The sequence below is a fragment of the Melopsittacus undulatus genome, chromosome 9 (genome assembly GCF_012275295.1).
Source record: "Melopsittacus undulatus isolate bMelUnd1 chromosome 9, bMelUnd1.mat.Z, whole genome shotgun sequence".
Lineage (NCBI taxonomy): Eukaryota > Metazoa > Chordata > Aves > Psittaciformes > Psittaculidae > Melopsittacus > Melopsittacus undulatus.
This window is the reverse complement of record NC_047535.1, coordinates 11,421,041-11,434,997: the sequence shown is the minus strand read 5'-3', so window position 1 is coordinate 11,434,997 and position 13,957 is coordinate 11,421,041. Positions and strand designations below refer to the sequence as shown.

The window sequence follows — 13,957 nt, the reverse complement described above, 5'->3', positions numbered from 1 at the left end:
ATTTGTTTTGTGATACGCTTCTCTCTTCACTGCCATATGATGTCATAGACTAATTTCAAGTGATTAGTAGCAATGACAAAACAGTCATTGAAATAATTTTTGATAGGGGAGAGAACTCTGGGATGATATGAAAAGGCCATGCTATCAATAATTTCTCACCATTAAAAAGATCCTAGTCTGCAGACTTCACCATGACACCAAACCGGCTTCTGTCTTTGCTTTCCAAAGAGGTATCCCACTCTCTGCAGAGGGGTAGCTTGCCTGAGAGCATGCCAGTGGTGCTTATCTCCTGTTTAATATGGATAATCTCAGGTTTGTTGCCTTTGTAGTGAATGGCTTCACTCACCCCTTTTATTTAAAACTATCCTCCTAATTTTATTATTAATCAATCTGCTGTTGGGGAGGCCTGGAAGAACTGAATGTGAACCGTCTTACAGAACTGTTTTACCACCTTTCCCTTATTTTCTAGGCCTGCCATAAATGTGGAACCAGCTGAGCTGAGCCAATGTCCTTGTTTACTCTTTGGACAGGGAGCAGTGATATTTCACTGAAAGAGTCTTGCATCTCCCAGTTTGCTGTTCAGAATCACTCTGAACATGTCTACTCTTTTGGGCATGTATTCTGGTACCAAATCACAGGAGCGTTGGCTGGAAGGGACCTAATCCAACCTCCTGTTTGAAGCAGGAAGACTGCCAACGTTAGGAAAGAGGACAGCTGTGGGTGTCTCCATGTGCAAAGTATTATGGATAAAGGCCATCTGTGACACACTGCCTTTGATAGCACTGCCTGGATTTAGCGATTCAGGACCTCCTTCTTAGTCCTGAGCCTGGTATCTTACAGAATCATAGAATTACAGACTGGTTTGGGTTGGAAAGGACCATAAGATCATTTAGTTCCAACCCCCTTCCATGGGCAGGGGCACCTTCCACTAGACCATGTTGTCCAAGGCCCTGTCCAATCTGGCCTTGAAATCCTCAGTTACTGTGTGGTGTATGGTCTTGTTATGCTTATAGGAAGCAGACAACCTGGTGTTTCAGAAGCGATCCTCAGCTAATGACCTAATGAGTGCATTTTAGAAAAAAAGCAATTCCTCTCTGAGGTCAAGAGATCACCCTATCCAGTCATTGCCTACAGGAAAGGTAGCATAACTGCTAAAGAACTTGACAAGCTGCCCTTTAGGAAGCTCCTTCCTTCCCTGGGAAGGAATGAGGAATGGCCACCTAATGCCTTCAGGATCTCTTCTGCATGTATGAGAAGCTACCAGGGAGGGAGGAACAAAACAGCATTATTAAGTCTTGTTTCTGGTGCCTTCCTTATCCCTAACTTGCTAGTTTACTTGTGTGACCAATTCTTCAGATGCAGAAAGATCTGCCTTATGCTTATCGCTCTCTGGTTGAGTCTGGTGAGTGGCTGGTCCAAGACCAATCTTCCATTTCCTTGCTTTGGTCATAGAAAAGCCAACTGAGAACAAACCTTAATGGATCTGCTGCCAACAGAAGGGTGCCAGGCTTGAGTGCATATGCCAGTGCACATGCAACATGCTTCTTGACTGCATGCTGGGCCGGTGATTTTCCAGTAACTAAATAAAAACCAGACAGAATTGGCATATCCCTGATTCTGACTGCCTTGTTTTCTCACTCCTTTTGGGCACACTTGCCTTGTTTTGTCAGGAACTGCCAAATACAAACAAAAGAGCTGAAAACTTCATCCAACCAAACTCCATAGAAGAGCGCATCAGGCTGTTGAGCAAGGTCCTTCCCTTCACTACATCTGCATTAGCAGAGAAGAAAAAAAGGGCAGCCATCTAAAAATAAAATGATATCGGTGTTGCTGTTTTCATTAGAGATTAATGAATGTTTTACAGCTTTGGTTCACTAGGTGCTTCTCAAAGAAAACAGGAAAAGCAACTGTATTGCCTGCATAAACGATGCTGTTTGTAGCCTCTGGGCACACAGTGGCACAGGAACGATGGGAAGTAGAGGGTAATGGCTGTGGCTATGAATGGATAAGTGAAGGTATGGAGGCAGAGAAGGAATGTAAATTAGAGCTGATTTCTTGGTGCTACTTTTCCTGCAGTTACGCATCTAATGAATGAGTCCCAGGATTTAACAGGTCTTGTAGCCCTTCTGGGGGAATCACACTAAGTAATGGACTGGTTTTCTTACTAAAGGCAGTATGAAGACTAGGCATTGTCCAGCCATAGGGTCTTTGCAGGCTATGTCCCAGCAAAGAAATGCAATGGAATAGCATCAGATTTCCAGGCTTTTACATTTGGAGATATCACCTGCTACTTCAGTGTATGAAAAGGCATGGGAATGTACTCAAAATTGATAGGGAGAGGACAACCTGAAATGACACAGCAAGGTGGGCATGATATGCACTGTCAGATGGGAAAGGGAAACAGTGAGAATGGCTGTTTGCTGCAGGTCAGTGTCATGGCAGAGAGCAAGCAACTGATGCGGCAGGAAGAGGTAAGGTCAGGTCACATAGATTTGAGGGTAAAACAGCCTTGTCCGGGAGCCAGGATGGATGGAAGGGGCAGCAATGACAAGAGGAATTAAGCATTGAGTGGGCAGAGGCTGTTGGAACTTCTTGGCCACAGGCATGCTGTAAGCAGAGTATGAAACGATGGTGCATTGCATGGAGATGGGTGCTCCCTCCTTTCTAATCTTCAGGCTGGCCACAGGGAGCTTATGGCTCCCAAGGACTATGGATGGAGATCAGGAAGGATGTGATCAAGAGAAGCACAGTAATCTTGGATGAGTTGCTCAACCTCAATGCTGCGATATGAAAGCATATATTGAATTGAAAATTGACTGGCACTAAACAGTTATACCACCATGGGGGAGTTCAGATTTCACATGTAAGGGGGGTGAAGACATAGCTTCACCCTCTCCTACAATGAATCCATCTGGCAGTAGGGCACCAGGCTGCCACGGCCAGAAGCTTGGGATTCAAACTCCACTTTTGCAATTCAGCTTTGCAAGTGCTTATGTTCTTGGTTTAACCGACTAAGGTGCATTGAAATGTGATGGTAGCCCTGGGCTTGGCTGCAGGGTCTCCCTGGAGGAGCACAAGAGCTGGTGACAGGGACAAGTCCTATGGTTGGCACTGGAACAGAATGACCCAGCCACCCAAAAGCCAGCCCCACTTTACAAAGGAGATGGATAATTCACAATAAATCCTGACATTTTAGCTACACATTTCACCTGACATTATTTCATCCTATCTCATGCCACTTGATCCACCTTCTGAATCCCAACTTCAATATTCAGTTACCTAAAAAAAGAAACATATAAGAGCCTTATGTTTTTGAACCCAATAGGTCAACAAGAACCCAGAACCCAGTAAGAGCACAGCAGGTCAATATTAAAGTCAAACCATGACAATTACATCAATTAGAGGATAAAATGAAGACAGTTCACTTGGAGCCGCATGAAGCTTGTCTGCATCCAAAAACACCAGCAGTGTTTTATTCAGAAAAAAATAAACAGCCTCACTTTGAATGAGATTAACATTCATGCAAGGTGACATTTGCCATGATTAGATGAGCCAGAAACACATTTTGCCCCAACAATATAGAAGGGTGGGTACAGTCCTCATAGGGACAATGAGACTCACATCTCCTAAATGCCTGCATAGACATTCTCACTGACCTGTCTTAAGTTTCTGCTGGTGTTGAGTTGATATTTGGTTCTCCTTTCTATTAGCTCATCATTTTCTGGTTTAGCTTCTCCCTCAGACCATCTTATTTAAAATACTTTCTGTCAATTATTCACTGTTTTTACATTTTCTCTTAGGAGACTTTCTAAACTTTAGCCTGATGGGGCTCCTTTTCTTACCCTTGGCTCTACTCACTGTGAAGAGAGTAAAAAGCCTCCCCTGTTCTCTTCAGAGAGGTTTCCAGCAATTGCAGGATGGCTCATCTGGAAGCAACATTTCCTATTTTTCCATGATGCAACAGACACCATAGATAGAGATGCAAGCATCTTCACTGCTGAAGAACTACAACTTAGAAAATGCTCTCTACACCACCATTTTATACCAAGACAGAAGACACAGCTTGGATGCTCTCACCACCCCACCATCCTTGACCTCTCAAGAAGTCTTTAAGTCTTTCTTTCAGAGGACAACAGCCAGAAAGAAGAGAACTCTGGCAGTCTCTAGTCCAGCACCCTGTCAGATCACAGAATCATTAGGGTTGGAAGAGATTTCTGGAGATCTAGTCCAACTCCCAGATCAGTTCATTAGCACCTTCTCCAGTCCAGACTGCACTGTCCTCTGAGGATCACAGAATAGTTTGGGCTGGAAAAGGTCATTCCACACCCCCTAAAATGGGCAGGAGAACACTAGAACGTGTTGCCTAAGGCTCTGTCCAATCTGGCCTTGAACACTGCCAGGGATTTACACATATTTACCACTTCTTTGGGCAACCTGTGCCAGGGCCTCATCACCCTAACAGGGAAGAACTTCTGCCTTGTATCCAACCTGAATTTCCCATTTCAGTTTGAGCCCATCACCCCTTGTCCCGTCACTACAGCCCCTGATGAAGAGCCCCTCTTCAGTATCCTCGTAGCCCCCTTCAGACACTGGAAGCTGCTCTGAGGTCTCCAAGCAGCTTCTCTTCTCCAGGCTGAACAGCCCCAATGTTCTCAAGTCTGTCTCCATCTGGGATGTGCTCCAGCCCCTGGATCATCCTCACAGCATCCTCTGGACTTGCTCCAACAGCTCCATGTCCTTCTTATGTTGAGTACACCAGCACTGGATATAGTGCTGCAAGTGGGGTCTCAGGAGAGCAGAGTAGAGGGGCAGGATCACCTCCTTCAACCTGCTGGTCATGCTTCTATTGATGCAGCCCAGGACACAGTTGATTTCTGGGCTCAAATATACATTGAAGCCGGCTCACGTTCAGTTTGTCATCAACCAACATCCACAAGTCCTTCTCTGCAGGCCTGCTCTGAATGACTTCTCCACCCAATCTGTAGCTGCGCCTGGGATGGAGGTGATGGGGTCATTGGTCAATGTTGAACTATTTGATCATCCTCCCAGGCCCTTGCTGAGCAATCACCTGGACCTATGGTGTAACCTTTATCAAACAAATAGCAGAGAAGCAGGCAGGGAGGGGACTGTGCTCACTTGGGTTGTCCTTTGGGCACTGCTCACCAGTGGGTCTCTCTGGACAGCTGGTTCTCCACAAAAGGCAGCGCATGAGGTTGCCCACAGTGAATGCACAGACAGGCACTTAGGAAAAAAAAAAATCTATCTTGCACTAATAATAACTTTTTTAAGGTTCTTCCTCCCTCACTCTGTTTTTTCCAACTCTCGCATGGAGGAAATTCGGCATCTGAGAGGAACTCAGGACTGCACAGGACTTAACAACCTTTAATGCCCCTGCGTACCATGCTAGGAAGGGACACGTACCTGCCTAGTGGCTGCTACTGATGGAAAACCAGCCTCCATTGTAAACACACACTTGACAGAATATCTGACCTTCCTTTTCCTGGCAAGCAATTGTCTTGCCCCAAGTATAAATACATTCTTGAGAAATACATAAATGCATAACTTAAAACCTGCTTTGGCACAAGCAGGACTCACAAGGAAAGAAAACCACACTGCAACCCCAAGGGAGAACTTATATGTTCACATAATTCCATTTGCTTCCCTTGGTCAAGCATTGTGACGCCTGCATGAGTGTGAAGAGAGCCAGCAGCTGTAGCTGGGTTTTGAGGCTGCATCAGTACTCTCCACAGGTCTGTAGTGTTTATGGGTTCCTCATAATGTTTAATGCTGTCACTTTGGCTTTCAGGCAATGCCCAATTCACAGAACGCATCAGGCGGTGCCCTTTAAGCTACGTGTTGTTCCTGGCAATAGTGGGGTGGCCCTGTCCTCCGCCAGACATGACAACAACTCCTTGCTGATCCCTACCTCTCCCATGGGATGGAGTTATTTCCAGTGGGCTTCAGGGCCCACATGCCACAGTGTGCAGATGAGAGAACCCTTTCCAAGAAAGCAGCTTTGGCCTCATTTGGATAGGGCGGTTGCCAAGACTAGAATTCTCCCTCTGATGGATTCTGACATATTTAGCACTCAAATAACTGTTTTCTCTATTAAAAATAGTTCCTAAGGTTGGGCATGTCAGCCCATGGAGTCAGGGGTAGTCCTGCCTTGGGCCAGCCCTCAGCAATGCTGAGCAGAGGTCACTCAGGTCGCTTTCATCATTCTCCTCTGGCTCACTGATGGAGTTGGAGGGGTTGCTGCTGGGCAAGCTATGGCCAAAGCCTGTCCTCACTGATGCTTGTCCCTTCAGATCCATGCTCAGCGCCACTGTGTCCCGGAGGCACACACCACCTGCACGGGCAGGAGTTCTCCAGTAGTTTGGCTGGGAGTAATTCATGTGGCTGAAAAACTGCCCTAGCAGAGATTTCTGGAGGGTTGTCTGCAGGCTTTCACAAATCCTCTGCTTTGTGCTCAGCTGGGTGTAATGCAAATCCAACTGCAGGACCACATCTGTCTGGAAGGGGAGAGCAAATGTCACAGTGTGAATCAGAGACTAAGACTTGAAGCAGAGCTTTTTTTACTTTTGCTGCTGTCAACAGAAATGCCAGACTTAGCTGGCTGGTCTGCAGGCTCACAGCCCCATGCTGTGGCATGATGGAGCAATGCTACTGTCTCAGAAAATGAGCTGTTACATATATCCATGATATTTGTGGGACTCGGACACGGTTCCTTAATTTCAGAACTTCTGAAATCAAGCCACTTCACTGGACATCGCACTGTCACTGAGAGCATCACTTCTAAGATGCTGGCACAGGAAGCAGGATTAGAGGGGGGACTGCACCCATACAAAGAATGGCACAACAGCTGTCCTGACCATGGCACAGGACTGCTGCACATGTGAGAGGAAAGCATGCAAGAGAAGGGACAGAACCACTTAAACACACATTGCACAGTAAAAGCCAGCTGTTTTAAACAGCAGTGCCCCACAGGGATCTGTTAACAGCCTAGGACTATTTTAGATTTTGATAAAAGATGAAGAAATCAGAAAATAACCATATCTGTGGCAGCCAAACCCCTGGCCATGAACCCAAGCATGGGGCTGTGCCTCAGATGCCTGACTGTATAAAGCAGCGATATGTATAACAGAGCAAGAAGATCTTGGCAGGCAATGCATGGTCCAGGTCTCCCATCTGCACTTAAAAGTAATGCTGAATGCTTGGGAAGGGTTCAGAAAAGAGCTCCAGGAACAATCAAGAACTGTAAGAGCTGTCATATACCAAGGCATGCCATGCATTCAGCAAATGGAGCTCATTGTAGGCAAATCCAAGCAGCAGCTCAAGAGCAATGTTTGGTAGGAGTCTGCATGGAGCAGAGCAGATGAGCAGCTGGCAAGATCCACTGCCTGGGTGCTAGAGGGAAAAAGAAATCAGATGAGAAACTAAGTGCTCGCTGCTATTTGGGGAGAGAGAATCTGCAGGAAGAGACAAGCCATGGGTCTAGCAATTCTGCCTCTCTCATGGGCTTTAAATAGTTTGACGGTTTTCTGAGGTCTGCCAAACAGGCACAGCTTGGGCCATGCTTGGTATTGTCACCCTGATAGCAGGGGATAACCTCTCCCACTGCTTGAGATCCTGGCCAGCCCGTGAGCAAGCACACAGCCTAGTGAGACATCTTCCATCCAAAAGATTTGGGCTAGCCTGATCTCCCCATGGTTGATGCAGGTAAAGAACAGCCTCCATGGCTGGGCAGCACAGAAAAACAGAGCAAGCCAAGGGAAAGAAGATGGGTTTTGTGCCTCAAAGATGAACAAACCCCTGTAACATCGATCTGGATGTTGCACTAACAGAGGCATGCCAGGCATTGTCCATGCAGAGTCACAAGAGCACATCCAGCTCGAGTTAGTGGGGATGGGGAGTACAAGTTATGTGAGGGTGCAGGAGAACCACAGATATTTGCACCTGGCAGCTCCCTACCTGAATTTTCTGTAGTCCACAGAGCTGGAAGACACAGTCCAGCTCCTCCTGCTTGTATACAGAGGAGAGCAGAGACTTGACTTGGTCCCAGTGGTTTTCCTTCGGGATGGCCTCACTGTCCATCTCCTGTGTCAGGAAAACAAGAAGAAACATAAGGAAGTTTCAGCATCAGCCTGGGCATGGAGGCACAACTGCCCATCAAACATACTGCTTCTCTGCACACAGCAGTGCCCAGGGCTAGCCTGTGACGTTGGCACTTTGGCTGGTGGAAATGTTGTACACGCTGGTGGAAGTACTACAGAGTGCAAGAAACAGAAATACAGAGCTTTTACACACTCACCTTGTGTACATCAGTGACAAGACCTAGCTAAATGTCCCATGAGTCATTTACTGGGAAAACTGTGGTAATACTAGGATTTACAGCAGAGCAGGTAGGAGCAACAGCCACTATCATAATTGGAGGAGGGAGAAAGCTTTCCAAAGACATAGCTGGAGAAGTGGAGTTGTAGCAGGTGCCGAGTTAACCCGCTACCAGCTACAGAACTGTCAATTCTTGGGGAATTACTCAAAATCATTCAAAACAGCCCCATCTCTATGGGATACTCTTCAGTAATAATAGCATAAGAAGGGACAAGGGAATAAGGGCCTTATTAAATAGCATCTTGCTTTGGATTTGAGCATTCCAGGATGAGTGACAGCCCACAGTTCACTAGTCCTTTCCATAAGAAGGCACTTACGTCTGCCAGCTGGCTCTGACAACTAACACGGTGTGATCCTGCTGCCCTGACTTGGCCAGCAGTAGGATGGCCTGGCATGGCTTTGGGTGTGGGAGCGGAGCAGCCGGGTAAGGCTCCCTGCAGCCACAGACAACGCCAGTGGTGTGCGAGGAGGGTTCGACCCTTGCAAAATATTCTTGCTACTGTCAGGAGAAGTTACACTGGGCACGATGATGAAGGAGACTGAGAACACTGCAGGGGGCAGAGATCAGAGAAGCCTTTACAGATCCTCCCTGAACTGCTGCCTGCAGGGGCCCAGGCCCTTTTTTTTTTTTTTTTTTTTTGACTAAGAGAATATTGAGAGTAGAAAGTAAAATGTTGGATCCCAAATGCTGGCTGGGATCTGCAGCATCAGGGTCCTTCCCTGCTTGAAAGGCTAGCTGAGCAGGAGTAACACCATTGCTGATCAAAACTGCACTGGAGGCAGGCTGAAGAAATACCATTTATCTCTGTACAAAGCAAAGCCAAGTCCCCTCTCTGCACTTGGCAACTCATTAATGGAAACATAAATTGGAGGGAGGCTAGGGAAGATCAGGGCAGTGAACAGAGATGGTAGAAAAGAAGACAGGTATGCCAGTGAGAGGAGAGCATAGCTCACATGGGAATGGAGCAACTCTCCTTGCCAGGAACCCTCGTTCCTTCCACCAGCCTGAACTGTGCCTGAAACAGGAGCACTGCAGCTTCTGCAAGTGACCACTGTCCTCTCCTTCCACCTGGCTCCCAGCTACCTTGATGCCATCACCACTATGCTGAGCTCAACAGCCAGGTTAAACTAAACCTGGAGACCAGAGAGAGGCACAAACCAGAACCGCCTGGATGCCAGTACTGCAGGGTCTTGGCAGGAAGACTGCAAAACGAGTGGAGTAGCCCTTCTGCATCCAGCTAGATCCATTCTTCAGCCCATGCTTCAGAAAAGACGGGATGTACATGCTGCCAGTCTTGCCCACGTGAACCTATCATGCCAGCCTCGCCCACATGAACCTACCATGCCAGCCTCCTGCCATGGAAAAAAACAGTGACTTTCTGAGCCAAAGGTGGTGTCTATGCTTTCTATAGCTTTCATGGACTCCTATGAAGGTGACAAAGTTATTTTTGAACCCTGCTAGACTTGTAATACCCATGACAACCTAACCACTAGAAAGAGAATCGTTCATGGCCAGAAGCCCTCCTCATAGTCACCCCACGGCTATTCCCCTCTCATCACCATCCATGATGATGCTGTAAGCACCCTCCTCCAGCCTTCTCGTAGTTGCCTCACTGCTGTTTCCCATGTGTCTGTTGATTTCTGCAGTCCTGACTTCCCCTGGGGCATCCCCATTCCTGTGACCTCTCCAAGAGTGGCTCCTCCAGGGATTCACCAGCTTGTCAGAGCCACATTCCCTTTGTCTCCTTGCAGGCACAGATGCTAAGTGCCTGCTTTTGCAATTGTGCTAGCAGCCTTTGCAGACACTGAACCTTCAGTGATTAACAGCGCAGTTGGGTTTCAAATAGCAGGACAGGGGTGCTCAGATCTGTGCTAATGCACTGGACTCTTCTAGACATCTGTTTATTGCTTTGCAATTTTGAGCCCCTTGAGGTTGGACTACCCTTTTTTTCAGCCTAAGAAATAAAATGCCTGGTGTACTACAGACATGACTAGCATAGATAGAACAATATCCCATCCCAAGTTAAACCAGGAAAAGCCAAACAGCATCAGGAAGTTTAGATGCTCTGAACCACAGAGCCTCCCTGAGTGGGATGAATTCAGTCCCAAGCACTGAACATCCAAAATACCCTGACTCATTTAGCAGTGGCCCATAATTCTTTTGCTTTCCCTTTGCTGCTGAGGTACTTGTAGAAGCCATTCTTGTTGCCTTCAGATTCAGCTCTAGATGGGCTTTGGCTTCCTAATCCCATGTCTATGTGCTGGGCCACATCTCTATAGTCCTCCTCCACCACCTGCCCTTGCTTCTACCCCTTGTACAACTCCTTTTCATGTGTGAGCTCAGTTAGAGCCCCCTGCAAGGTCACACAGGCCTCCTGCCACCTTTGGCTGACTTCTTGCTCATCAGGTGGACTTTCAAAAGTTCACCAGCTCTCCTTGACCTCCTGCCTCTGGAGGGCCATGTCACACAGAAACACCTTCAAGACATTTACCTGGGCAAGGAGCGACCTAATCTTGAGGGGTCAGTTAAAGCCCTGACATATGAGGTTCAAAGCAGGTGCCAGTAACTCATTATCCACAAGTATCTGCCCCTCCACTATATTCCCAACCTCAGTAGCCTCCTGTGCTTTCAGAATCTAATTGCATGCACATAAGTCTTCTCTTTCATTAGTCTCCTTTATCATTTCTGGCTGTGTAGGAGTTAGGAAATGGAGAAAATGATTTTTTAAATTAATTATTTAGCCAATTCATAATTATTTATAAAAATTTCCGCCCAGGTGGAATATGTTCTTTAATGAAGAGAATGCCCAGGAAGTGGCAAGGCCAGAGTTTTGGCTGGCCCAGAGTTTCACGTATTCTAAATGGGAAAGCATAACTGAAGAGGCCATTAGGTCAAATAGCTCCCGACCAAGTGACTTAAAAATGAGCAGATCCAACATAAAAGTTTAAAACATAAGCATTTAAACAGTACAGAGCAAAGAAATGGGAACATCTTGGCTCAGCATTATTCCTTTGTATGTATGTCCTAGAGCAGCCTCTCTCTCTGAAGACACCGCTTGTCAAGTAAAAATGCAAGCAGGCAAGCCACAGGATGGGATAGAACACTGCCATTGGGCAACTAAAGAAAATGGATCAATTCTATAAGCTCTCATCATCATCCTCTGAAAAGCCCTACAACAAGCCCAGGCTCTCTGCTTAACTCACTTTGATAAGCAGAATGTGGCAAATGGTGGGAAAACTACCATTAGGGTAGTCAAACAAACAGCTCCCTGGGTTCATTGCCAGGCATTACAACATATACCTCAGATCTAGCCTCGTTCTGTTTGCCTTCAGCCTCAGATCCTGCATCTCAGCCTTGCAAGTGTGGCACAGACAGCCCCCCAGCTCCCCTCAGCATCTCCAAGGAGGCTGGCTCAGTGAGGATGCAGACAGCTTGCCCAGATCCTGACAGGAGCCAGGTGCCCTCCTGCAGATGCCCGTGCATCTCACTGTGGTCCCACAGGGCAGTGGGTGTCCTTGCTGTGGATGTTTAATGTGGGGCAGTTTAACTGTAATTCACTGAAGTGGGAGGATGTGCTGCCACGTCAGCAGACACCACTGGAGGTCAGTGTGCGCCAGCACCACTGCGGAGTAGGCTAGGGATGGGGAACTGTGAGGGACTGAACTGAAATCAGACTCCACCGTCCACTGTCTCTAAGGTTGGTATGAGAAGGTGAGATGGGATTCCACCGACCACTATCTCAGAGCTGGGTGGGAAGAGTTGACCCCAATGTCCATTGCCTGACAGATGGGTGGGAGGAGCTAAGATTTTTCTGTTCATTATCTTAAGGATTGGTGTGAGGAATTGCTGCCCATTATCCCAAGAAATGCTGTAGACACTTGAAGAACTGGCTGCAAGGCCAATGAAACTGGTGCACCAGGAATGTGTAGTACATGACATTAACAACAGACATACTCCCCCCAGCTCATAATAAAAGGGAGAAAAGGTAATCACCAGGAAAGACACCACCATGAGGACACCCTTCACTGGGACATCCTCCATGAGGACAACTCCACAAGGACACCTTCATCAGGACACATTAATGAGGACATCCACCTCTGATGACTACTATGGATTCTTGGGGACACTGCTCTGATACTGACTACAGATGATGGAGGACTCCTACCACTTCTGATACCGACTACGGAGCCCTGCTGGACCCATAGTGGAGACTCTCTCTGCACCCTGAATTCTTGCTGCATTTCTCTTTTTCCTATCTGCCCCATCACTATCTTCTTTTTTTAACAGTAATATCCTTTTTTATAATAATTGCCTTTTTGTAATAAACCAACTGATTAATTGTGGTACTTGACCTCATTTGCATCTTAATTTCACTCTTGGGATCAGGAATGAAACAGGTCCAACACTGGGGTTTTTCTCCAGTCAGACCCTGACAGGATCCTACTGCCATGGCTTTACTGGGGTCCCTTTTTGGTTTTGCCAATCCCTCTTACAATCACAGAATCAACAAGGTTGGAAAAGACCTGCAAAATCATCCAGTCCAACTATTCCCCAGCACTGTCAAGGCCACCACTAAACCATGTCACTAAGGGCTTTGTCTACACAGTTTGTGAACACTTCCAGGGATGGTGACTCCAGCCCTGTCCTGGGCAGCCTGTTCCAATGCCTGAGCACCCTTTGGGGAAGGAATTGTTCCTCAGCTCCATCTAAACCTGCCATGGTGCAGCTTGAGGCCGTTTCCTCTGGTCCTATTACTCATTACTTGGGAGAAGAGACTAACCCCATCTCACTACAACCTCCTTTCAAGCAGTTTTAGAGAGCGATAAGGTCTCTCTTGAGCCTTCTCTTCTCCAGACCAAACCCCCCCAGGTCCCTCAGCTGTTCCTCATCACACTTGTGCTTCAGGCCCTGCTCCTCCAGCACTTCAATATCTCTCTTGTAGAGATGGGCCCAGAACTGAACACAGGATTCGAGTGGTGGCCTCACCAGTGCCCAGTGCAGGGGGACAATCCCTGCTCTGCCCCTGCTGCCACGCTGGTGCTGACACAGGCCAGGATGCTGCTGGCTTCTTGGCTGCCTGGGCACAAGCTGCTCATGTTCAGCTCTGTCAGTCATCACTTCCAGCTCATTTTTCACCAAGCATCTTTCCAGCCACTCTTCCCCAGGCCTGGACCATGTCTTGAGACAGCTCTGAATGCACAAGCAAGCAGCTGGGTGCCCCTTTCCCAACTATTGCTGATGTGGGGTAGATGCACACAAACACATGCAGACACAGGTGCGTGTACACACACGGTTTTCATGCAGGAGCTCACAGCAGGAAACGATGCTCTGGCTCCTTAATGGGCAGGCTCAGGCTCCAAACATCCTGCTGGACACACTGCGCTGAATCAGTGACCACAAAATACTTAGGGGCAATGCCCCTCCATGAGAAACAAGGTCCAAAAAATTCCACCACAGTCACGCTATGCTTCAGCAAAAGGACTACAGAAAAGGAGAAAGATAGTTAGCAAAAAGGAGCAACAAAATAAATCCTTAGAGCTGCCACGGATATCACCAGAAAAGTCA

The 13,957-nt window shown here is 47.3% G+C and overlaps 1 protein-coding gene across 6 annotated transcripts in view; it reads right to left on the bottom strand.

The window, feature by feature from the left end:
• Nucleotides 1–4,629: 4,629 nt before the first annotated feature.
• LOC101879906 (mucosa-associated lymphoid tissue lymphoma translocation protein 1-like) overlaps nt 4,630–13,957 on the bottom strand; it is a 28,119-nt gene continuing 18,791 nt past the window's right edge. For 5 of the 6 annotated variants that reach the window (XM_034066441.1, XM_034066442.1, XM_034066443.1 and 2 more), the window contains 2 exons: nt 7,972–8,097; nt 4,630–6,512 (listed from right to left, as the gene is read on the bottom strand). In XM_034066441.1, coding sequence (XP_033922332.1) covers nt 6,150–6,512; nt 7,972–8,097 — 489 coding nt within the window. In that variant the 3' untranslated portion in view covers nt 4,630–6,149. The remainder of the gene's footprint in view (nt 6,513–7,971; nt 8,098–13,957) is intronic. The other variant, XM_034066444.1, reaches the window with a different exon arrangement.